This window comes from Microtus pennsylvanicus, chromosome 14, assembly GCF_037038515.1.
Source record: "Microtus pennsylvanicus isolate mMicPen1 chromosome 14, mMicPen1.hap1, whole genome shotgun sequence".
Classification (NCBI taxonomy): domain Eukaryota; kingdom Metazoa; phylum Chordata; class Mammalia; order Rodentia; family Cricetidae; genus Microtus; species Microtus pennsylvanicus.
Window position 1 is genome coordinate 12,946,926 of NC_134592.1, and position 26,530 is coordinate 12,973,455.

A 26,530-nucleotide genomic window follows, 5' to 3' on the forward strand; every position below is an offset into this window, starting at 1 on the left:
ACAAAGCCCTGGGTGCGATCTCTAGCACCCCCAAAAATGACCTTTCATAACTACTTATGGAAGTATAGCTTGTTTTCTACCATTCCTAATAAAATTATTTTTAATAAGATAGCAAATAATCTGATACTAGACTGAGAAAAATACAATGAGATTAAAAACAAAACAAAACTGAACTAAAAATATTTTATCCAGCAAAGAGAAGATGTACTTTGGGAGAGACTGGAGGCAGAACTCCAAGGACAGTCCTACAACCGCCTCCATCAATCGGAAGACAGAGAGCCCTGTGGGTTCTCCATTGTCATAACCGGGACCAGCAACAAAATCCAATTAAAATAATAAATTCCTTTGACATCTGAATTAGTCACTTGCTTATTACTCAGGAACACATTCTGTGAACTGGAAAGATTCTTATAAAAGTGGATGATCGTGTTACCAGTTTGGCTATGGCTTCCGTAATCACATCCTTTATTTTGATGTGATGTAGTTTGTAGTACTTGACCAATTCTTCAGCGATACTGGATTTTCCCACGGCAGGAGGACCAAGAATGCAGATCTTGATTGGCTACAAAAGAACAGGGAATATATGTCTTAGGGTTGTGGAGCTGGAAGGGTGTTGTTTCAGGACTGTGATCTTTCCAATGTCTCTGGACCCTGTAGACTGACTACAGCCATTCGCTCCATGAGGATGGAATCGTATCTATGCTCTGAGCTGGGCCAGGGAGGAACAGAACATTCAACGAGTCATGTTCAAGATGCTGGATGTGATGGTCCATGCCAGTCGTCCCGGCACGTGGGAAGTGGAGAAGTCTAGGCCAGGCTCACCTACATAGTGAGTGAGAATCCAGACTCTGTTATGTGAGATCCTGTCTAAAAACAAACAAATAAAAAAGAAATATAAAGAGAAAAACGCATGCCCAGGAATGCATAAGGGTGCCCAGGCTACCTGCCACCAGTTTCATTTGTCCTTGACCGTTCACAAGAATTTAGGGTCCAGTAAATAGGGCCTTACATTATCACTTTCTGAATTTGATCTTCAAAAGTTTAAAGTTAATATTTATTTATTTTGGTTTTTCAAGACAGGGTTTCTCTGTGGCTTTGGACCCTGTCCCGGAACTAGCTCTTTTAGACCAGGCTGGTCTCAAACTCACAGAGATCTGCATGCCTCTCCCTCCCGAGTGCTGGGATTGAAGGCGTGTGCCACCACTGCCTGGCTTATTTTTATTTTTTAAAAAATGATATCTATCTATCTATTTATCTATCTATCATCTATTTATTTCAGACAAGTTTTCACTATGTAGTCCAGCCTGACCTTGAACTTGTGAACATTTTGTTTCTGCCTCCTGATCACTTTGTTAAAACCACTACTTCTTCCTGTTTGAGGAGTTCAAGGATGCCTGGGCTACAGCACAAAATCTTGTTTTAAAAACAAAATAATAAGGATAAGGAGGAAGGAAGAGAGAAAGAGAGGGAGGGAGGGAGGCAGACTTGCCTGAACGTTGAAGATGCTGTGGTATTCATTCATAAGCAGTTAGTAAATATTTACACCAAACAGAAAGAAAAACATCAAGGACAAATAATCATTTCTTTCAAAATGGTCCAAAGAGTTGTGAAACTGTGGACTAGCATTTTGCAAGACATATTTTAGAACCACAAGGATGGAAATTTCCATTGGCTGTATCCATATGCCTAAGATCACCTAATTTTGACTATAACTTTGCAGCCACACTTTGACAGCAGGGACACCCGTAACGGGATAAGCATGAACACTAGAGTGGGTCTGAGTGCAGTGAGTTAAGTGACTGGTCCCACATTGTGAGGGATGACTGGTAAGTAGCAAGATGCCGAACAGTGATGGAGGCAGGATGAGGGGCAATGCTGGACCACTTTGGTGTACTCACTAGCACCTGGAGCCTGTCATCCACTGAGCAGGTTGCTGTGCACCTTTTTGCCAGTATACCAAGAGTGAATCCTGCCTCCTGGGGCAGGCTGACTTTATCCAAGACTAAAACAGAATAACAATCCACTCATTCGTTTATATTGACCAGTTTGTTATTGTTGATGTTCACTTTGAATTATTGTAAGTTTGGCTCATAAGTTTTAATGCCATACATGTGCAGACTATAAGACTGGAGAAGCATGTTGAACATGAACAATTTGTTCAGAAGCTTTTTAAAAAATTAATTAATTAATTAATTTTTTTTGGTACCTGGAAGGACAGCCGTGGGTGCTGGGAACCGAACTCTTATATTTTTGGTTGTGAGCCTAGCCTTTAACGGCTGAGCCATCCCTCCAGGCCTTGTTTAGAAGTTTTAAAATGGAAACACTCCTGCCAGTATAGAGATACCGGCAGTGAGTTACATTGACTGCTTACATCAGAAACCTAAAACAGTAAGTGGCCTTAGTTACCAGTAATCCTCGGCTTTGCTTGTACTCTTTGAGGATGCTGCCGATGTTCTCTACAAACCCTGTTTGGGAGACCCAGCGGATGTTGAAATTCTCCTTCACAAACAACGCCTCCATCCTCAGGTTGACCAGTAAGTGGTCAAGATACGGTTGCTGAGGGTTAGGGGTAAGCAGATGTTGGTCTTGTTATCATCAGACAAAAATCACATCCAATAAATAAATAAATAATCACATCCATTCATTGAATGGGAAAACCGGTCAGCACTGTTTACAGAACAACTGTTGTTTATTTATGCCTGCGTCATTGTCCCGGGTGTGTGTGTGTGTGGATGTGTGTGTGTGTGTGTGTGTGGATGTGTGTGTGTGTGTGTGTGTGTCTTACCTCTACTCTTTTACCCATGAGCTCCAGCCTCAGCCCTGAGACTTTTTTTTCTATTTTTATTTTTGGTTTTTCAAGACAAAGTTTCTCTGTGTAACAGCTCTAGCTAACCTGGAACTTGCTCTGTAGACCAGGCTGACCTCAAACACACAGAGATCCTCCTGCCTCTGCCTCCCTGGTGCTGGGACTAAAGGGGTGCACCACCACCATCCAGCCTGCCTCTACTTCTTGAATGTGGGGATTACAAGCATTCTGTGCCACACCAGCTGTCATCCACCTTTTTGAATAATGCGGCCTCATGGTTAACCACCCAAAAATAAGTATAGAGGAAAATATTCTCTCTAGCTCACAACCCCCACCCATCCCATTCTGCCCCTTCAATATTATTTAGGGAAACAGGTTTTGAAAAAAAGCATTTTTTAATACTGACTGGCAAGTCCTTTGTTAGAAAAGCATTCTCTTTGGGTACTTTCTGGATTTTTCCAGGGCCAGTATTTTTGCTGATGCACTGTACAGGAGAAACAGAGGTATTATTTGGTTTGCTTACAAAGTTTTACATAAAACTTCTCAAGTAACTATAAATATTACCAAGCACGCACACTAAGAGGTATTTTCAAAATAGTATAGAACATCTACTCACTTCTGGGTTCTGAAAACACCAGGGACAAAGATGAGGCTTTGGTCTTTGTCTGCAGGGTTCACCAAGTTCCAGAAAGGAGACAGACACGTGCATTGATCACGGTCATGTGGGTGTTTGCAGTTTAGCCAAGGGAGTCTATGCTACTGTCTATTATTAAACTCCACCCATAATGGGAGCCCAGTGTTTTAGACTGAGCTCCTGCACTGAGTCCCAACACACCAGATCAAAATGGAGTGACTCAGGCTAAGGGTCATATAAGCAAATGAAACCTAAGGATGCTGTTCACATGCCCCAAGGGACATAGCCCTGATGTGGGTTTCCCCTCTGTATGCTGTGAATACCATTGGTTAATAAAGAATCTGCTTTGGGCCTATTGCAGCACAGAATAGGGCCAGGTGGGAATTCCAAGCAGATGTAGAGAGAGAATAGGTGGAATTAAGAAGAAGTCATGTAGCTGCCACTGGAGACAGATGTGGCATGCCAGACAGAACCTTACTGGTAGGCCACAACCACATGGCGATGCACCTACTAGAAATGGGTTAATTTAAGACATAAGAGCTAGCTAGGAATACACTAGAGTCATTGGCCAAGCAGTGTTGCATAATCATAATAAATAATGTAATAATATTTTTAAAGAGGGATGGGGACATGAAAAGAAGGCAGGAAGGCTAAAGACAAAGATCCTGGAACTAAATCTTAATGGTGAGTACAGAGAAGCCAAGCAAGGGCCAGAGGAGGCTGCAGCAGTTCAGTCAGCTGGGCTGTAAGGCAGCTGTGCTATAGGGAGCTCCCTGACCCTTGTCTAGAGAGCCTAGAAGTGCCTGAGGCTTTGGTGATCTGGTCTCTATCAGTCCTGTAGGCCCAGTGCCCACGGATTTCAGTACGTCCTTTGTGCATCCTTGATAATCTCCGTTCCCTCTGCCTGGACCTAATGGTGGTCTTTCTTGCTCTCTTGCGTGCATGTACTAGACAAAGGGCATTTGGGTAGTGATTTCCCATCACTTAGCCTGAAGCTATAGATAATCAGTTTTTAAAAAGATTTCTTTATCCATTTCATGTATGTCTGTGCCAGATCCCCTGGAACTGGAGTTACAGACAGCTACAAACTGCCATGTGGGTGCTAGGAATTAAACCTGGGTCCTCTGGAAGAACAACCGATGCTCTTAATCGCTGAGTCATCATCTCTCCAGCCCCCCCCCCCCCCCCCCCAGATAGTCAGTTTGAGGTTTAAGGACATCCTGTTTTATGTGTCCCAAAGCCCTGTCAGCACAAAGAAGTTGGTAACTATCATTTACGAGGTACAGATATCCAAGCTAAGTCACAGGGGCATGAGCACACAGACCACTGTACCTTGACCAGGTCTTCCAGGGTGTGGACAGACTCGTCCACAGCCACCAGGTAGTGCAGCTTTGGCAGGTGGTCTATGACGTTCTGGATCACTCTGTTGAGCAACAGGCACAACAATCGGACAGGAAAGACAATGAGAAAAATGGAGCTCAACCCTTGCGGGCCAGGCAGGTGTTTGGTCCTTAGCTAAGGGGCCTCGCTTAATGTTCACCAACATCAGGGGCAGAGCCACTGTCTGCAGTCTACAGATGAAGGGAGGATTAAGATGTTAGGCAGTATTTCCCAGACTAAAGACTTCCTGGGACAGAGCCGGGTCTGCAAAGAAATACATCTGGGTCCAAAACCTGTTTTCTTTTTTGCATATTTTTCTATTTCTTTGTTTCATGTTTATTATTATTATTATCGTTATCATTATCATTATTATTCTGACATGAGGGGTTGAACTCAAGGCCTTCCACATGCCAGAAGGCATGCTATCACTGACCTACTAATTCCCTAGTACTCTGTTTCTACTTTTTATGTATTTTGAGACAGAATTTCACTAAATTGCCCAGGCTAGTCTTATACTTGCTTTGTAGCTCAGGCAAGCCCTGAACATTTGATCCTCATGTCCCAGCCTCCCTAGTAACTGACATTATAGGACCATTAACCCAGTTATAATCTGGTCTCTTCTAAGTATACCACCCCAACTCAAAGAAGACCTGACCCCGACTCTCGTCAGAAAGGCTCGTCCACCCAGTAGCTCCTGTGAGTCTCACAGCTGTGTTTGGGGTCAGTGATCTGCACAGTGAGACACAGAGTCAAGATATGGCGGCCGTCTTAAGGAAGTGACGTGGAGGTGATCTAAATCGGTGACTGTCAGTGCTTCTGGCTGCTGCTAGACTCCGCCATTGAATTCTCACAACACCCCTGTCAGACGGCTGCTGTGACTGTCCCCATTTTATAAGGAGAGATGTTGTGGTGAGCGGCACAGCAGGGGTCTGAGCACATCTGTGATTTCTGGACGTCTACTGTCGAGACGCGCCATTCCTTCCCCCCTCCTCGTTAGCTTCCTCTTCGCTATGATGAGGTACAAATGTGCGCGTCTACACGCTCAATTAGCTCATGGTAGAGCGCATGTCTAGCCCAGGCCTGGTCCTGGGTTCTACCCCTGGCCCTGGAGATGAAAAAAGAAGCAATAATAATGAATGTTCATTTCACACCTATTTTATATTAACATCTCCGAGAATTTTAGCATTTAGCTTTCTGTCCTCTCCTAAATAACTTATAAGGCTCAAATAAAGATGCAGGAAGAAAGAAAATGTTACTGGGAAGGGTTCAAAGTCCTTCCACAATGCCAAAAGAAGGAAGAAAACTCATCCTGTAACTTATCTGCTGGTAAGGAAGATATTAACTAGATGGTGGTAGCTCACACCTTTAAACCCAGCACTCGGGAGGCAGAGGCAGGTGGATCTCTGTTATTTCAAGGCCAGCCTGGTCTGCAAGAGTTCTAGGATATCCAGGGCTGTTACACAGGGAAAGCCCATCTAAAAACCAAACAACCAAACAAAATAAAAAGGTAAGCTATTTAGGGCTGGTGACTCAAGTGTCTGGCTGTCCCTTCTCCCTTCTCCATTCCCCTCTCTGGGCAGCTGTGGAGGTGGATCTCTGCAGCTCACCTGTCCTGGGGTATTTATTTATTTTTCTTTTCAACTCACCTCAAACTGTCCTCCACCTTTAGAAAGAAAAAAGATATTAAGGACTCCTGTGGAGTGTTTGGTTTTAAGAATGTAAAAGATTGGACTGGGCGTGGTGTCAGCCTCAGGGTGGCTGAGGCAGGGAGGTCGTCCTTTCAAGGCCAGCCTATGACCTCTAGTCAAAGGGGAAACGTCTTCCGTCTTTAAAACCTGCTGACAGAATGGACAGGTCTGTGCAGAGAAGACACATTTGCATACTTCTTTCTTCAAGTTCGTGTTAACTGCGGCAAATCTGGGTGATTTGGGGGGAGGGGACTAGGGACTGGAATAAGAGATGATATGGCTGTCTAGCCCAGGTTAGCCTGGAACTCACTATGTAGCTCAGGCTGGTCTTGAATGCTTGGTCCTGGGATCACAGGAACGCACCACAAGATGGGCTTAATGTATGTGCTGCCAAGTCTGGAATTTATACCATTTCAGGGACCCTGCTTTCAGAACAATAATAGAAATCATTTACGTTCAGGTCTTGGAGGGACCCACACACCTATGGCCCTGAAGTTCAAGCTGTGTGACTTTCTCTGGGATCCAGAATGATCCACTGTGAGAGAGGGAAAATCTGGGCCTCTGGAACCAGCCCCTGGGGGACTAGCTAACAACCCTGGCTGTTGAAAACACACAAGGCTGGTACTCCAAGGACAGTGAACCAGCCACCACCCTGTTGCTTAGGTCAGCATCACCTGGACGGGGCAGGAAGGCTTGGAGAATGTGGGAAATTCAGGTCAAGCCTGAGGCTGAAGTGCTCTGCTCAGAAGGGGCCACCTTTGTGTTGAAAGCCTATGGATTGTCCCCCTGGGCAGTGAGCATCACATGGGCCTGTAGTGGATTGGAATGTCACACATCAAGAGCAAAAGTTTCTTCGGGCCCTTGGGAGAAACACAACCTTCCCCCTTTAACCTCCAGATCCTAAGATTCTCCTGTCTATTAGATAAACCTCCGGAAGTGGAATGCGTGGTTCGACTTGACTGATCTCTAGCCTGCTTCCGACCCAGAGCAAAGGCAACGAGAAGACAACATCTGCTAACTGTAGGAAGGAGTTCAGTTTTGTATTTTTGAGACAGGGTTTCTCTGTGTAGCTTTGGTGCCTGTCCTGGAACTCGTTCTGGAGACCAGGCTAGCCTTGAACTCACAGAGATCCCGTGGTCTCTGCCTCTTGACTGCTGGGATTGGGGGTGTGTGCCACCATCACCCGACTAAGAAAGAGTTTTTGATATTCCTGTTACTTGTTTAATTCAGGAACAGTATACTTCCTGAATATGCTGATTTATGATTTCCTTTGTTCTGAGGCAGGAAAGTCCATTGTGGCCTCTTACCTTGCCCAAACCTTCACTGAGGGAAACTGGAATCTGTATTCACAGGCCATGCCTTAGGATAAACTATTTTATTTCCTTGTGAGCTTTGTATAAGATTTGAATTCCTCACAGTGGAAAGGCTGAGGCAGGAGGAGGAGCTACAGAGTAAGACCCTGTCTCAAAGAAGGTTGGGGGCTTCAGGCTCACAGCTGACTGGTTTCTGGAACTTTGGCAATAGGTGTGACGGTGACACCCATCTCATCTGAGACAAAGGGAAGAAGAAATGGGTTACCCAGAATGTGTACCCCAAACCCTTCTCCAGAGCTGTTTTTCTACTGACAGAGTCCCTAAGAGATGAAGCTACACTTGTCACCAGAAGTGTGGAGACTTTGGGTGGACAATGTCTTATCAGGCACAAAATGGCGGTGCTAAGTGCCTTCTGTGTGAGGCCATAAAGAACGAATACAGCAATGTATGTGAGGGTCTCAGTTCTATAACTTTGAAGATGAATTACACATATTCATCACCCAGAACAGCCACATTTCCAGGAGACCTCTTACCCTGCTAGATCAAGGACATGAATTGCTGGAATGACATTGGATCCATCTCCAAAAACAGGTAGTGCAGGTATGTCGCCCAGCCAAGCCATCTGAATGAGAGAAGGACAAGTAGAGAGAGTTTGCTCTGGACATGTTTCTCCCTCCCAGCCAACATCTACATCACTCAGAGGGCTCCAGAAGTGCCACCAGCTCTTCTTGAATCCTTTTCTCTCAAACTTTCATCCTACTGGCCCCATAAAAGTCTACTTGTTTGCTGTAAGATCTCATCTGCAATATGTGACCCAATAGGAGACCCTTTCCTGATGGATCGTCACCATGTAGACTCTGTTCCCATTTGACATTGACTGCTGTGGGATGACCCTTCTGTACACTGTGTGAACATATGTTGCTATGACTGGCTTAATAAACAAGCTGACTGGCCAATAGCTGAACAGGATCAAGTTAGGTGGGAAAGCCGAACTGAGAATGACAGGATGAGGAAGGGCAGCATCAGGAGTCTCCAGCCAGATTCAGAGGGTGTAGGAGATGAACATGCCATGCTAGTAAGGTACCATCACATGGCAGAGCATAAATAAGAAATATGGGTTAACGTGAAATGCAAGAGCTAGTTAGTAATAAGCCTAAACTATCGGCCAAACATTTAAAAGTACTATCAAGTCTCTGTGCTGCTGTCTATCTGGGAGCAGGTGGTCAGGACAGGAAAACTCCTCCTACAATTGTTGACACTGTTGTTTCTTTTCTTCCCTCCTGGGTCTTTCCTTGACCTCTCCCATCTTCATCCATCTCCACGTATCCTCCACCACATACTAGAAATTGAACCCCCACTTTTCTTCACTTCCCTCCACGCTCCCCTCCTTTACCCTCTCTTCCTTTCTCTTTCTTCCCTGAAATAGGATTTTGCATTATATCCTGGGTTGGCCTCAAACTCTCCATCCTCCTGCTTCTGCCTGCTGAGTCCTATGGTGATGAGTATTCTGCACCACATCTGCCCTGTAAAACACTTTCTGAGATATACATAGTGGGCTGACAAGATGGCTCTTCAGGTAAACATTTGGCATACAGTCACCCCACAAAGCTGTCCTCTGACCTCTACCCTGGAGCTGAGGCATGTGCAGGCCCCAACACACATGTTATATACACATGTATAACAATCATAAATCAAATAAATGACAACAAAAACCCACATAGCTTTAGGTCTTAAGTGAGGGCAGGGATATGGGGTGAGGAAACTGCACTTTGTAAGCTAACTGAAAGTAAAATTAAATTAATAACTAAAAAAGAAGAGTTCACATGTTCGTTGAAAAGCCAGACCTTAAAAAAGGCGTGTAAGATCCCTCCTTCCACTCCATACTGAAGTCCTGTGGCGACTACGTAAGTTGAAAACTTTTTGCCCTAAAATGGATTTTTAAAAAAAGACAGAATTGATATACTATTAGTCATCTTGAGCTAGAACTAGACTTTGTAACCCAAACAGGCACAATCGCAGGTTCTTTCAAGTCTTCTGGGCTCCGTAGGTGCTGCTTGGGACAGGACCGGGGTCTCTGCAGGGGAACAAACAATTCAGAAGTGTTTCCAAACACCCTCGACACTGAATGCGAATGAATAACTAAAGTGAATCAACATCTACGAACTCCATGCTGGCAGCAAGAGGAAGGGGAGCTATGAAAACAGATCCTTCTAGAAGGATCTTCAATATCTATCACTGTGCAGCTCAGGACCAGGTGGGGTTTTTGTTTGTTTTGTTTTGAGGCGGGTTCTCAAGCAACCCAGGCTGGTCTTGAACTCATTACATAGTGGAAGATGACATCTTCTTGGGGGCCAGGGCTACCAAGAAGTTTATGCAGTGCTGAGTATCAAACCAGAAACTTTGTACAAGCTGGCCCAGACCCTATACTAGGTCTAGGTCTCCAAGACAGGGTTTCTCTGTGTAGCTTTGGAGACTGTCCTAGAACTCACTCTGTAGACCAGGCTGGCCTCGAATCCATAGAGATCCACTTGCCTCTGCTTCCCAAGTGCTGGGATTAAAGGTGTGTGCCACCACCCCTGGCTATACAAGGCTTTTTTTTTTTTGACCATTTCTTCTTAGAATATACAAGGCTTTTAATTGGTATGGATGCTTTGCTTTGCCCAAAGAAGTCATTGTGGCCTTTTGATACCTAGTTGTAACCAGGCCCCACTTGGTGGCATGTGCCTGAAGTTGCAGCTTCTGGAGGCCAAGGTGGGAGGATTACTTGGGTCCATGCAGTGAACATAGCCTGAAAAACTGACAAAACACTGAAAAACAAGACAAAACAAAATTTTCCAAAGCCCAGAGAGCCTTGTGCCATGAATGGCTAGGATGTTGTTGTTTTCTGGAGTACTGACGGTGAAGTCCAAGTCCTAAAGATACGTGACTTCTAGAAGTTTCCGTTCCCTAACATATTTCTTTTCAGAGCTGGGGATGATCCCCAGGTCATCAAGAATGCTAGCAAGGGCTAGCATCAAACCCCACCCTGTGAGCCCCACTGAAACTTCCACTTCCAGACAGTCCAGGAGGTCCCAGCCTGGAGCAGAATTTCTCAAATCTTTGCTTAATCATATTGGGAACTTATTCTCACTTGAGGAAGATTCGTGTGCACTTACAAACACATGCATGAGAGAGAGAGAGAGAGAGAGAGAGAGAGAGAGAGAGAGAGAGAGAGAGAGAGAGCACTTTCTTCCAGTAATCCATCACCAATTGAAAGTGATGTTGGGGAGCTGGGACACAGTTTTATTGTTGTTACTATGCTGGGTTGTAACACAGGTCTCTGTGTGTGTTTGTGTGAGGCAAATGCTCCACCAAATGGGCACCCATATACCTTAGCGCACATGTGGGTAGCAGAGGTTAGGTCTCCGAAGTTGGTTTTCACTTGGCTCACACTCCAGGCTAGCTGGTTCATACTCCAGGCTAGCTGGTTCATACTCCACATGCTGGTTCATACTCCAGGCTAGCTGGTTCATACTCCACATGCTGGTTCACACTCCAGGCTAGCTGGGTCACACTCCAGGCTAGCTGGTTCATACTCCAGGTTAGCTGGTTCACACTTCAGGCTAGCTGGTTCACACTCCAGGCTAGCTGGTTCACACTCCAGGCTAGCTGGTTCACACTCCAGGCTAGCTGGTTCACACTCCAGGCTAGCTGGTTCACACTCCAGGCTAGCTGGTTCATACTCCAGGCTAGCTGGTTCACACTCCAGGCTAGCTGGTTCATATTCCAGGTTTGCTGGCTCATATTCCGGGTTGGCTGGCTCATCCTCTAGGTTGGCTAGTTTATACTCCAGGCTAGCTGGTATGTACTCTAAGACTAGCTGGCTCATATTCCAGGCTAGCTGGTTTGTACTCCAGACTAGCTGTCCTGAAAGTCCCAGGAGAGTCTCTCGGCTTTCCTTCCATCTCTCAGTAGGAGTGCCAGAGTTACAGATAGGTACCACCACATCCCACTTTTTATGCGGGTTCCAGGGATCAATCTCAGTTACCAGGTTTGCACAGAAGCACTTTTTCCTGCTGAGCCATCTCAACAGCCCACCAAGGGAGAGTTCTGAGGAGGACTTGTAGCACTGTGCTCCGGGGATGTCCTTCTAAGGCTTGGTACCAGGGTGGGACCAAAGGGGAGAGGCTGGAGACTTTACAAGGAGGGCACAGTAGCAGGTCTTAGGTCTTTGAAGACTTGCCCTTGAAGGGGGTATTGGAGGCCTGGTCTCTCTCTTTTTCTTTCGTCCTCTGCCAGGAGGTGAACCAGCCTCTTCTGCTATGTGTGCCCACCAAGACATCCTACAGCACCATGCTGCTACAGGCTCAGAGCAACAGAGCCGATTGGTCACGGACTGAAACCTCTAAACAATGAGACACAATAAACTTTTCCTCTTCATGAGCTTCTAATCCTGGGCATTTTGTTGCGGCAATGGAATGCTGGCTGACACCCATATAATTGACCCACATTCCTCTGTATGGGGACCAGTGGGTTAAACAAGGCACGGAGGCTCAGTTCTCTGGCTTCTCATAACCGCAGCAGGTAAGGTGACTCCAGAAGATTTCCTAAAGGTCATCCTGCAGACCTGCCCAGCCTCTACTAGATGGGCAGAGGCTTTCCAGGCAGAAACTAGAGAACTACACAGAAACGGAATACTGACTAAGGGAAGTCTACAGACAAAAGGACAGCTTTTATCCCCCTTTTAAACTGGGCCTGGTGCACAGCCATGTAACGGAAGGATTTAGAAGGCTGAGGCAAATTCAAGCCAACAGGTCTTGGCAAAACTCTGGTGACACACGCCTTTAATTCCAGCACTCGGGAGGCAGAGGCAGGCAGATTTCTGTGAGTTTGAGACCAGCCTGGTCTACAAAGCTAGATCTGGGACAGTAAGTAGGGCTGTTACACAGAGAAACCCTGTCTCGAAAAACCAATCAATCAATCAATATTGATTAAAAAAAATCCATTTAAACAAGAGTGTGAGGAAGACACTATTGCTCCCCTTCAGGCTACCAGGCCTCATTTTTTGTTATTATACATTCCCATTTAGTGAATGAGGCATGTGAGTGATCAACGGGTATTATTTTATTTTATTATTTATTTTTTATATTATTATTATTATTGTTGTTGTTGTTTTGAGACAGGGTTTCTCTGTAGCTTTGGAGCCTGTCCTGGAACTCACTCTGTAGACCAGGCTGGCCTCAAATTCACAGAGATCCTCCTGCCTCTGCCTCCTGAGTGCTGAGATTAAAGGCGCGTGCCATCACTGCCTGGCTTTGTTGTTGTTTTTGAGACAGGGTTTCTCTATTGCTTTGGGGCCTGTCCTGGAACTCACTCTGCCACACTGTCTGACCATGGTGTACGTTTTAACAAAATAACAGAATTTAGACATTTAGATAATCTGATATATTCCTTTTATTTTGCAGTCTGAGGATTTGCCTCATTGACAGCGTTCACTGCCCAGCGTGTATGAGGGCACGGCCCAATAATCCCCAGCGTCTGTCCTGCCACCAAAGTTGAAGCTGATCAGGATTTCTTTTTCCTTTCTTCCTTTTTTTGTTTGTTTGTTTTTGTTCTTTGAGACGGGGTTTTCTCTGTTTAACAGTCCTATCTGTCCTAAAACTAGCTCTTATAGACCAGGCTGGCCTCAAACTCACAGAGATCCCCCTGCCTCCGACTCCTGAGTGCTGGGATTAAAAGCAAGTGTCACTGGCCACCTTGAGCTTGTTTGGTTTTGAGTAAGAATTTTCACTTTGTAGCTCAGATTGGTCTTGAATGCACTATTCTCCTGCCTCAGCCTCCTCAGTGCTGGAATGGTAGGCACGAGCCACCACCCCGGCTGTCTGTTGTTTTTATGACTATCTCATGCTTACGGTGTTTGTACTTCATCTGTCAAACCAATGGGATTCTTCAGGGACAGAACTGAATTTTGGAAATCCCTGGTTGTTATATCTTATGACACCACAAGGTGGCGCGTCAGAGCTGTCGGCGCTCATCATGTTGGCACCTTGGGTTTGGGAATCTGTGTAAATTGAATAGGGATAATGACAGCAGCCCCAGACTCCCAGCTTCTAAAGAGGACACACGAAAGTCTGGAAGCTAGCATTGGACACCGTAGGCAAGATGTTCAGCACCTTGCAGTACAGACAGTTAGGCAAGTCTTGAATTGCTTTTCAGTTACTATTTACTCATTACAGGGCACTTTAGTAAAAGATAAAATTATAGCACATACAACACATGCCAAATGACATATTTTGCTGCAATAGTTTTTTTTCTTTTTTTTTTTTATGGTGATGGTGGTCCTGGGGAATGAACCTGCGTCCTCGCCCATACCAGGCAAGCACTCTGCCATTGAATTCTATCCCAGACCTATATTTTTTTTCCCCTTTTTTAGAAGATTTATTTCAGAGGGGTTCAAATGAGTCCAGGTTCCTTAAGATGATAGAGGCATCAGATTCCTTGGGGCTAGAGCCTCCATGTAGGTGCTCCGAGCTAAATTTGAGTCCTCTGGAAGTGCGGTATATGCTCTTAACCACTGTGCCATCTCTCCAGGCCCGCCCCACCACATCAGTCCCTACCCCCAAGACAGCATCTTGCTAAGTTAGAAAACTGGTCTTCAATTTCTTCTTATAGCCCAAACAGGCCTTGAACCTCAGAGCTATTTGAAAGAAAACATTGAGACAGACTCTAGTAACCAAGAACACGTTTTCCCTTCCTTCCCATTAAAACTGAGTTCTTTGCCCAGACCCCTTGCTTGGGAAGAGCCTTAGTTTAGCTAGGGGCCCAAGACAGGGCCAGAGCATCTCTATGGATGGAATACATTGCTGGCAGCAGAAGCGGAGACCCATGGTGTTGTGATGTGTTCTGGCCCCGTGAAACAGCCCTGGAAAGGGACCGGGGCTGAAAACACAGAGGAGAAAGTGGCCCAGGTGCCCCGCCTCACAAGGAACCCCTCCCAGCCCACAATGTTCTGTGTGCACAGAGGAGAAAGTGGCCCAGGTGCCCCGCCTCACAAGGAACCCCTCCCACCCCACAATGTTCTGTGTTCAACTTACAGCTTTCCCAAGCTTAAGAACTATCTTCTCAGCATTGATGTGGTCCAGGAAGTTGGGGTGATGTTTTCTTCTTCGATAATCCTCTTCTGTGAAGGGAACCTCAGTGTCCTCCTAAGGGAGACACAAGGTGCAAATTTAGTGCTCCAATGTAACAACCATCTTGGACCCTTATCATAAATATGGTCAAGCCTTGACCAAAGCATTGCTATATAGCAATATTGCCTAACAGGCAGCATTTTTTTCAGTATTTTTAAAAATGTGTCTATTTTATTTTATGTGCATTGGTGTAACTGTGTCAGAGTCTCTGGAACTGGAGTCACATACAGGCTGCTGTATAGGTGCTACATGAGTGCTGGGACTTGAACCCAGGTCCTCTGGAAGAACAGTCAGTGCTCTTAACCACTGAGCCATCTCACCAGTCCCCGGGTGGCATGTTCAAATTCTTGGTGGTTGAGGCTGGGGATGTAGCTCTGTGGCAGAGTGCTTGTCTAGACCCAAACCCTGGATTTGAGTCTTAGTACCACTTAAAAACTGAGCATGGCCATGAATGCCTGTAATCCCAGCTCTCTGGGCATAGAGCTAGAAGGATCTGAAATTAGAGCCATCCTTGGCTGTAGAGAGAGCTTGAGGCCAGCCTGGACTATATGAGGTGCTGACTCAGAAAACAAAACACACTTAAAAACCACCAAGTCTTGGTGGTGTGTGAAATGACAAACTCCCCTAGGTCTGAATTAGTTAAAGTTGATGAGCTCCGCTGGATGCTGAAGATGAGTTGGGGCCTGGGCGTGTAGGGATACACAGTGAAGAAAGGCTAGCAGTGCACTCACAGGGTCCAGAGGTCTGGATCTCGCCCAAGTCATCACCGTTGACAGCAGGATGAATATCTTTCTCTTCTCAAAATGGGCGACTTCTTCATTCATTGCTGTGGGGCCAAAACATAGAGCAGTTGTTTGAATCCACGTAAGAGCGGTCTTGCTTTGTTTGAAACATTCCAGCTCTATTTTAATATGTGAGTGCCTTGGGTGTGGGTATATTCATGTGACTGCAGGGGCCAGCAGACCTCAAAGTATCCAATCCCTCTGGAGCTGGATTTACCCCCTCACGGAGGGGGTAAAGGCTGAGGTACTGCTTGAGGACAGAGGTCCTGCGAACCCCAGGCACACTCTCAGTCCTGGTAGGAGGCTCCCTATACACTGAGGTGCTGGTGTACTCGCTGGGAAAATGCAGGACTCACCCTCAGGTGGGAGAGCGTGACTGGACTCAGCCTGAGGACACCGTGCCAGGCTTTCATGCTAATCCCAATCCCAAACATTGCTTTGACACTTTGCTTGTTTTTACCTCTAGTAAGAACATCACCCTCTTCCATTAGCTCTGCGCTCTCAGCTTTTCCTCTCTGCTGTGCTTCCCTTTGGCCCGCTTTGTGAATATGTGTCACGTTTCTAGGGCTATAACTGGGTCACCTTTTAAAATAACGTCTGACACTTATAATAGGTTGGACATGTCTACCTCTTCCCCCACAGAAGCACTCCTGTATGCAAATGTTTTCTGCCAGGAGTTTGTTCTTTTCTCCTGTGCCATCTTGCCTTCGTTTCACTGTATCCATGACAGGTGAGGCAGAAGAATTCTAAAACAACTCAAAATAACAAAATGTTGGTAAAAACTAGTACTTGTTAGGGAGGGAGGTTGGTTCTTTTGGATTGGTTCTCTCTCTCTCCCTCTCCCTCTCTCTGTCTCTCTCTCTGTTTCTGTCTCTCTCTGTCTCTATCTATCTATCTATCTATCTATCTATCTATCTATCTATCTATCTCTATCTCTTTCCTTGTTCTCTAGTCTGGCCTCCATCTAGCTATGTAGCAAAGGATGATCTTGAACTTCTGATTCTGTCTCCACCTCCAAACTGCTAGGGTTATGGCCTGTAATCCCAGCACTCGGGAGGCAGAGGTAGGCAATTCTGTGAGTTCGAGGCCAACCTGGTCTACAAGAACTAGTTCCAGGACAGGCTCCAAAGCTAGAAAAACTCTGTCTCCAAAAACCAAAAACTAAAAACCAAAAAAAAAAAAAACCTTCTTTCCTTTTAAAAAATTATTGATTTTTATTTTATGTGTGCAAGTGTTTTTTTTTTCTGTATGGATGCATGCACTTCATACATATGCAGTGGGAGAAGGCCAGAAGACTGGAGAGGAGGTTCAGTGGTTAAGGGCCTGCCACCTTGACTACCCCACCATAAACTAAGCCAGAATAAACCCTTCCTCCCTTGAGCTGCTCTTGCCAGGGTTTGTATATATGTAACAGCAGCAGTAAAGAAACTAAGACACCAAGCTACACAGTAAGAGCCATCTCTAAAGACACACACAGGACCAAGCCACACTGTAAGACCCACCTCCAAAGACACACACAGGCACCAAACAGAAGCAGCCACAATAGAGCACACTCTCAGACTCCTGGGTCCCCACCCACAGGTACAATTCACGCTCACACACTTCAAACTTTAGGTACTTCTCAGACCAGGTCTTCGTTGATGCTCAGAGTGGCTGTGTCAGTTGGGAGGTGGGAGGACAGTGTTTCCCACCCCGTGCAGTTCCTCATAGCTCACTGACCGGAGACTGCCCAGATGGCTTCCTCCACCTGCTGCACGTTTTCGGTGATGTTATAGATGACAACGTCACACTCGAGCAGACGTGCGAGGAGGTCTTCTCGGGAGATAGCCTGAAAAGGAGAGCCACGGTCCCTTTGTGTCGACAGGTCTACAAGGGAACGTCTAGATGGACTGATGGCCTCCAAATTAGATCCCCGCCCCCACCCCAGGACAGCTGATACAGAGCATTTGCAGAGGCGTGTCTATTAAAATGAAATCTTGGCTCTCTTTTGTGTGTAATTCACAAGTAACAAAGGCATCATTGAAAACAGCCTGGAATGTGGGCTGGGGAGATGGCTCAGGTGGTAATGCCCCTGCCTCGCAAGCGCGAGGACCTGAGTTCGGTCTTCAGACCTTGCATAAAAACGAGTGCTGGCTCAGATTGTTCCCGCTTGCAATGCTGGGGAGATGGAAGCGGGAGGATCCCTGGGGGTTCCCCACTACCCAGCCTAGCCTACTGGGTGAGAGACTGCCTCAGAGGAGGAAGACACCCAGCACTGTCTTCCGGTTTCCACACAGGCGGGCATGTGTACCTTCAGCCCCTCTCAGGTCCTTTGGAATTCATCGCTCTGATTTGCTTGGGCGACTAGAACAAAGTGCAAGACCCCGAGTGTCTTAGGTAACAGACATGCACCACCACTGTCTTAGGGTGATTGTTGCCGGGATGAAACCCCCTGAGCAAAGCGACTCGGGGAGGAAAGGGTTAATTTCACTCGCAGTTCAATATAACCGCTCATTATGAAAAGCAGTGAGGGCAGAAACTCACACAGGGCAGAAACCTGGAGGCAGGAGCTGGGGCAGAGGCCACGGAGGGGAGCTGCTTACTGGCTTGTTCCCTATGGCTAGCTCAGTCTCCTTTCTTATAAAACCCAGGATCACCATCTGTCCAGGAATGGCTCTACCCACAATGGGCTGGGCCCTCCCCCATCAATCACTAATTAGGAAAATGTGTGTGTACTGTTCAATTTTATGGAGGCATTTTCTTTTTTATTAATAAAATTCATTTATGCCATGTGTTTTTCACATCATGTATCTTATCCCCTTCATTTCCCGTCCCTCAGCATCCACCCTCCACCCTTGCACCCTCCCCCAAAGAAAACGAAATTCAAGAGAAAAAAAGTAAAGAAAACAAAATGAGAAAAGGAAAAGGGCAAGGAATTGAAAATCTCGTGGTGGCAGCTGCCATGCGACCTAACAAGTCACAGCATATTCTCCCTGGTTCATACATCTCTACTTGCAAGTGTTCCCTGCAAAGAGTCATTGGTCTGGTTTGAGGTCCCTGGTCTCCACTACATGTTCGATGCTGGGCTCTCACTAGGACTCTTCCTGGACATCTTGCTGGTGCCCCGTGTTGTGGAGATTCTGCAGCTTTGGGTCCCTTCACTTGCTCCAGCAGATCATAGATGGGGTGGATGTTGGGGTGGACTACATCATAACCCTGGGTCTGGGCCTGGGAAGCTGTAGGGTCGTTTCGGCCAGATGGGAAACGGAGATAGCTGTCCCATGCTCACGATTTTGGGGCTAGTTCATGTGCACCTCCCCTAACAGGGCTGGATTTGTTGAGCTGTCCTGGTGAGGTGCTGGGCTTGCTCACCAGAGTGTTGCAGCTGGTGGGGGTCTGAAACAGCTGGCCAGCTCTTTCACCTGCCCCAGGCATTGATGGGTGGGTGGAGAGCTTCTTTTTTCTTAATTAAGGTTTCCTCCTCCCAGATGACTTTAGCTTGTGTCAAGTTGACATAAAACCATCCAGCACAACCACCATCTAGAGAGTGATTCTCAACCTATAGGTCGAGACTCCACTGGGGATCAAATGGCTCTTTCACAGGGGTCACCTAAGACCATTGGGAAACAGATATTTACATTACAGTTCCTAACAGTAGCCAAATCACAGCTATGAAGTAGCAACAAAAAAAAAATTTTTTTCGAGACAGCATTTCTCTGTAGTTTTTGGTGCCTGTCCTAGAACTAGCTCTTGTAGATCAGGCTGACCTCAAACTCATGGAGATCTGCTTGCTTCTGCCTCCCGAGTGCTGGGATTAAAGGCGTGTGATACTGTTGAAATAGGAGCGGCGGGCTGCGTCCCCAGCACCCAGCCGCCCGCACGGCTAGCTTTACCCGAAATAATTACACGGAAACTGTATTCTTTTAAACATTGCCTGACCCATTAGTTTCAGTTTCTTATTGGCTAGCTCTTACATATCGATCTAACCCATTTCTATTAATCTGTGTAGCCCACGAGCTGGCTTACCAGGAATGATCTTAACCTGCGTCTGTCTGGAGTGGGAGAATCATGGCGACTCACTGACTCAGCTTCTTTCTCCCAGCATTCTGTTCTGTTTACTCCTCCCACCTATGTTTTAACCTATGAGGGCCAAGCAGTTTCTTTATTGCTTAACCAATGAAATCAACAGATTGATATATGACACTTCCCCATCATGATACCAGCGCCCGGCACAACAAAAATAATTTTATGACTGGGGGGGTCATCACAATGTGAGGAACCGAATTAAAGGACCACAGCATCAGGAAGATTGAGAACCACTGCTCTGGAGGCTCAATTCCAAGGCCAAGGTGTCCCAAGCAAGTCGGCTCCAGCCAGGTGGAGGGAAGAATCCACTTTTCCCCTCTCCTTTAGTTCCCAGGGAGGAATGGCAATGGCTGCTATTGGGGAGCTTCACAGGTACATGGCTCCCATATCTGCCTTGATGCTCTCACCATATGTTCTCACTGTGTGCTCTGCCTTGCCTGGTCAGTCCAGACAAAGAGCCTTAAAGATGTCTGTATCAGCTGGGTGGTGATGGCGCATGCCTCTAATACTAGCCCTTGGAGGCAGAGGCAGGTGGATCTCTGTGAGTTCAGGGCCAGACTAGTCTACAGAGAAAGTTTCAGGATAGCCAGGGTTGTTATGTGGAGAAACCCTGTCTCAAAACAAAACAACAAAAGAAACAGACAAAAAAGAGGCTGATATCATAGGTTGAGTTGTCTCCTCTCCCTGAAAGGACACTGTCTTGGTCAGTGTTCTAGTGCTGTGAAGAGACACCATGGCCAAGACAACTCATAAAATAAAGCATTTAATTGGGGGCTTGACTCAGTTTTAGAGGGTTAGAGTCCTTATCCATCATGGTGGGGAGTATGGGAACAGGAAGGCAGCCATGGTGCTGGAGCAATAGCCAAGAGTTCTCATCTGATCCACAAGCAGCAGGCAGGAAAAAGGCCGGACGTGGTGCAGGCTTTTGAAACTGAAAATCCCATTCCCAGGGACACACCTGCTCCAACAAGGCCACACCTCCTAATTCTTCCCAAACAGAGCCACCAACTGGGAATCGAGCATTCAAACGTTAGAGCCCAAGGGGGCCCATTCTCACTCAGACCACCCCAGATGTGTTGATGTCCTAATTCCTAGTACTTCAGTTTGTAACCTTATGTGAAGACATGGTTTTTGTTATGGCTTAAATTTGGGATGACTCAATGGGCTCACGTATTTGAACACTGGCCCTCATTTGTACTGAATCTCCCAAGTGCTGGTATGAGCCACCATGACCAGCTGTGATACAGGTCTCAATAATACTTTTCTTTCATTTAGTAACTGTCATAGGTAATGGGTTAATTTTTTTAAGGATTTAAATATTTATTTATTTATCATGCATACCATGTTCTGCCTGCATGTATGCCTGCAGGCCAGAAGAGGACACCAGATCTCATTATGGATTGTTGTGAGCCACTCTGTAGGTGCTGGGAATTGAACCTGGGTCCTCCGGAAGAGCAGCCAGTGCTCTTAAGTGCTTAGCCATCTCTCCAGCCCTAGTGGGTTAAATCTTGAGGCATAAACAGGTTATGAGGTAAACAGAGGGTTTAGAGGGTAATGGGCCAGGTGGACCGAGAGTTACCCTGGGAAAGAGGGGAGCTCTTCTAGGGGTAGAGAAATGTCTCCCAGTGAGGATAGGGTCCAGTTTGTCAGGTGAAGGTGGTACAACTGCTCATTGGCAGATGCAAGGCATGTGAGCCCCCAGGAGTTCATGACCCCACACTCTTTCCTGTAAGGTACGTTCATGTCACCTTGTGACTGATGCTTCATAGAGAGAAGATTTTTTTTATGAGTTTGGACGTCAAGACTAGACACATCTCTTCCAAGAATATCTCATTTAAATTCTTTGTTTATGGTCCCAAATTTAATATGGAGACTTTAAATTGTGGTCTTCTCTGTCACAGTAGGAAGATAAGTCCTGGATTGGGGAGATGGTTCAGTAATTGCTGCACAATCATGAGGACCTGAGTTCAGATCCTGCAGCACCAGTGTGATGTGGGAGTGTCATATATCAATCTGTTGATTTCATTGGCTAAGCAATAAAGAAACTGCTAGGCCCATTGGATAGGCCCACCCTTAGGTGGGTGGAGTAAACAGAACAGAATGCCGGGAGGAAGAGGAAGTGAGGTCAGACTCAACAGCTCTCCTCACCGGAGCAGATGCTTCAGAGAGACGTTATGCTCCCCGCTCCAGGGAAGATGCACGCTATGAAGCTCCGACCCAGGATGGACTTAGGCTAGAATCTTCCCGGTAAGACCGGTGCTATACAGATGATAAGAAATGGGCTAGTCCAGGTGGGAGAGTTAGCCTAGAAGATGCTAGGTAGAAATGAGCCAAAGCAGTGTTTAAATGAATACAGTGTCTGTGTAATTATTTCGGGTAAAGCTAGCCGTGCGGGCGGGGTGCTGGGGATGCAGCCCTGCCGCAGCGCTCTTATTACTACAAATGGCGCCCTGGATGCAGTAGAGCGATGTATGCAGAAGTATGAAGAGATGGGATCCAGAAGGATCACTGGATGCCCACGGGCTAGCTAGCCTGGTGTAGGTAGCAAAGTCCAATCAAGCAACCTTGTCTTAAAGCATAAGGCAAATATTTCCTCCTCTGACTTCTATATGTGCACTGTGCCATGCACACTGTTATGGTTTTCTGTCCCTTTAAGAGACAAGCCATGCCCACTCCCTCCCCATCTGCTGAGGCAGGCTGATCTTCAGCTTCTGGCCTGAGCTTGCTCTCTTTTCCATCTGCCTCTCTCCACACTTCTCCGCTTCCCCCCTTCTCTGTCTCTTTCTCCCCCCTCTCTCTCTGTCCCCTCTTCTCCTTTCCCCCTTCATAACCCCCTGAATAAATATTCAACCTCACTCTGCATGTCATGTCTATCCATGTCTCTGTCTCCTGCCCGCCTGCCATGTGTCTCCCTGCCTGGGACCAGCCACTGCTCGGGGACTGGCAGCCGTCTCTGCCTGGGACTGGCTGCTCGCAGGGCCTACTGCCACTGGGGATCTTGCAGCATTAAAAAAAATTATAAAACACACGCCTGCAGCAACACACATGGACAAAATGCAAAGATTTAAGCAAAGATGTTTCCCATTTCCTGTCATGTAAGCTTGTCTGCAGAACAGAAGGGCTGAAGAGAAGAGGTAAGGGACTGCTAATAGGTTGGTACCAAAGGGAGGCTACCCTTGTCAGGTCCTACGGAATGCCCCGGGGGCTTACTGAGTATGTTTCCACAGCATAGTCAGGCCTGGGACTCTCTGGCTTGGCCAAGGTGCCCACGATCTGGAACGTGCCTTCTTTCGCTTTTGCGTTGGAAGCTTCTGGGGCTGCTGGCTTTGTTTCATCTTCTTCTTCTTCCTCTTCTGTAATCTCTTCCAGTGAAGCCCCAGCAACGCAGTTAGAGAGGAACTGTAAGAGAACGGAGATGTCCTGGGTGCCAAGCAGAGCTTTGAGCCAGGGAAACCAGTGAGTGATGGTTCTAGACTCTTGCCTTTAATGGGTACCCCATGGACTGAGCATCAGGGTCGCAAGGCTCATGCGATGATGCTCACAACACAGGGCAGTGGCCACATAGGAGAGGACATTGACTAGCTGATGACACAGGTGCAGAGAGTGTCAGCAATGCTTCCTTTAGCACTAGGCAGAGCTGGACTAAATGGTTTTAGAGCTGGTGGGAAAACGGCTGCCTTATTCAGGGGGTCCAGCGGTGTGCAATGGGAGCCCCTGAGGAAATTTAATAGTAGTTTGCCAGAGGAGTATGGTGACACAAGCCTTTAATCCCAGCACTCTGGAGGCAGGTGCATCCCTGTGTTCAAGGCCAGCCTGGTCTACATAACCAGTTCCAGGACAGCCAGGGCTACACTAAAAAACCAAACATACAAAGATCAGTTTGCCTGTCCTTTACCCTTCCTTCTCTCTCTCCCTTCCTCCCTCCTCCCCCAGCTTCTCTCTTAGTTGTTTGCTCTTGAAGCAGAAGCAGAGTAGCACATATTTCAGGATGGCCTTGAACTTGCTACATAGCCAAAGGTGACCTCAACCCTGAATGCTCCAGCCTCTGCCTTCTGACTGTTATCACAGTCACGCACACCAAACTTGTTTTGTGCCCGGCAGGCAAGCACTCTGCTGCTTCGGCTACATCCCCAGTCTAAAACTGTCAGATGGTTACGTTAATTAACAAAAACAGATGACATTAAATTTAAAACATTATTTTAGTACTGGCGATCAAAAGCAGGTCCTTGCATGTGCTGACCAAGATCACTGCCTCATCCTTTAGTCCTAAATGTTTTACTTAATTTAATAAACTCAAAGCACTTTTTATCAGTTTAATATATAAACAGTATAAATTATTATGGTTGTAGTGTATTTTATTTATTTTTGTTTTTTGGACTCAGGTTTTCGCTGTGATGTTCTGGTTGTCCTGGAACTCACCAGGCTGGCCATGAACTCAGAGATCCACCTGCCCCTGTTTCACCAGTGCTGGGATTAAACGTGTGCACCACCACTGTCTGGCTTGTGATTTATGTATTTATTTGGGTTTCTTCAAGACAGGGTTTCTCTGTAGCTTTTGACCCTGTCCTGGAACTAGCTCTTGTAGACCAGGCTGGCCTTGAACTCTCAGAGATCCACCTGCCTCTGTCTCCTGAGTGCAGGGATTAAAGGCATGTGCCACCACTGCCCAGCTTGTGATGTATTTTAAACACAGGACTTCACACATGCTATGCAAATGCTCTACCACGGAAATGTTTCTATTGTGGGTTATTCACCAGAGAAGACTGCTCACTCAATTATGGGTTTAAACCAATAGAAAGTCTTTAGTAGCCGGCTGGCGACTGCATTGGGTGTTCGGGATCCCATTGAGCCTTTTTTGGGATGGGCTTTTAAGCACAAAAGCCATGTTCTAGGTTAACATATTTCAGTTAACAAAAACAGTTAGTTAGAAGCAGAACTATGAAAGCTTAACAGCAAGGTTAGTACATTTTGAGATGTTCCCAGAACTATGTGGACTTCGGCAAATTAGGCCTTTGTTTTAGTTTTGGCAGGTGATGCTGTCTGTGCCCTGAATTTTACAGCCTGAACGGTACATCCCGGAGCCAGCTGTGCTAAGGTCTCAGGGCCTACTGAGGTCTGGGGCCCTGCTACATTTTCCAACCTCTATAAGAACTGATGAGATGTTTTACTCCTTACTGTTCTCAAAGACAATATCTCGTTATGCAGCAGAGGCTAGCCTCAGCTTCTTAAAGCTGGAGTTGCAGGGGTGTTTCCTTTTTGTCTATTGTTGATCTTCAAGATTCAATATGCATTTAAGCTTACAGTGTTTCTCTTTGGGGACTGAATAAAAAATTAGAATAATGATGTTGGCTAAGATTTATCTGTTTAATTTTTAACATTCAATCTGTAATGTAAAACCTCTATCTTATTCCGGTGTCAGTTAAAACATTTAATCGTTATGAAAAGAGGCCAACTAAGATTGTAAGAGAACAAAAGAAAAAAGAAAATAGGAGAAAAACACGTCGTAAAGATATTTCCGACTTTGAAGAGAGCTGCTTTCTTGATGTCTTCCCAGCCTTTGCTACTGCACACTTGCACACAGCATGTTGCTTGTTCTGGTGGGAGCGTCCCTGTCAAAGGGAAAGCTTTAGCTGTCCACTTACACGCCCTTCTGTCTATTCCAGGGCTACATTCGTGTAGCCATCCAGGCAGGCCGTGGCCCCTCGATAATCCATGCCAGAATTTAACTTCACCACTGGTCATCTCATGATTTGCTTTCACGAGTCACTGGGGTTTGCTTCCACAGACTCATTTTTAACAATTTTGGGAGGCAGGAAACCTGAGTTCTAATCTCTTGTGCCAATATTTACTTATTTTATGCCTGGGAATGTTTGCCTGTGTGTATATATGTGCACCATGTACATGCAGTGCTCACAGAGGCCAGGAGAGGGCGACAGATCATCTTGGACTGGAGTTACTTGGTGAGCTGCCATATGAGTGCTGAAAATGGAACCTGGGTCATCTGGAAGAGAAGCTGGTGCTCTGAACCCTGAGCCATCTCTCCAGCCTCTCTTTAGGCAAAGAACAATTTAAGATGACAGCTTCTAGGTGTTCTGTCTGGGGATCTTTGTGTGTGTGTGAGTGTGAGTGTGTGTGTAGGCTAGAGGTAGCAAAGCATCTTTCTCTTTATGGCTCCATTGAATTTTCGAGACAGGGTCTCTCGCTGAACTTGGAGCTTGTCATCTCAGCTAGACTGCTGGGCAGCAAGCTCCAGGATCTCCCTGACTGCTTCCCAGTGCTACTACCTGCCCAGCTTTTACTTCATCAAGTGATCAAGTCCTCATGCTTGTGCCTCAAGTGCCATCTCCCACACTGGGCTGTCCCCCAGCCCTGCTTGAGGTGAGGAGGCTCCCCACTAGGAACCTGGTCAAAATTTGTGCCTACCACAAAACAGAAGGTTAAAAAGGGGTGATATAACGGCTGGACTTACAACTTGTCTGCTCCACATCCTATCCATTATTCGCTATATGATCTTTACAAACCCTTTCCTGGAGCCTCGGTCTCCACATATATAAAGAAGTAGGAATCGGAGTTTGATTTGCAGTCTCCAAACACCTGGGTTTCCAGGAAGGTGCATGGGTCAAGCCCAGTTAGGGGTAGGTCCTGGAGGCACTGACTTGCTAGGATTGGAATCTTCTCCGGGGGAGGCTCCTT

The 26,530-nt window shown here is 46.4% G+C and overlaps 1 protein-coding gene across 1 annotated transcript in view; it reads right to left on the minus strand.

Annotated features, from left to right (window-relative positions):
- Ak7 (adenylate kinase 7) overlaps positions 1 to 26,530 on the minus strand; it is a 59,569-nt gene that overhangs the window by 32,818 nt on the left and 221 nt on the right. The window contains exons 2-11 of the mRNA XM_075947611.1: positions 23,048 to 23,236; positions 17,492 to 17,600; positions 15,722 to 15,816; positions 14,895 to 15,005; positions 9,666 to 9,746; positions 8,355 to 8,443; positions 4,773 to 4,863; positions 3,213 to 3,290; positions 2,407 to 2,556; positions 434 to 562 (exon numbers count right to left, since the gene is read on the minus strand). Of these exons, the coding sequence (XP_075803726.1) occupies positions 434 to 562; positions 2,407 to 2,556; positions 3,213 to 3,290; positions 4,773 to 4,863; positions 8,355 to 8,443; positions 9,666 to 9,746; positions 14,895 to 15,005; positions 15,722 to 15,816; positions 17,492 to 17,600; positions 23,048 to 23,236 (1,122 nt within the window). The remainder of the gene's footprint in view (positions 1 to 433; positions 563 to 2,406; positions 2,557 to 3,212; positions 3,291 to 4,772; positions 4,864 to 8,354; positions 8,444 to 9,665; positions 9,747 to 14,894; positions 15,006 to 15,721; positions 15,817 to 17,491; positions 17,601 to 23,047; positions 23,237 to 26,530) is intronic.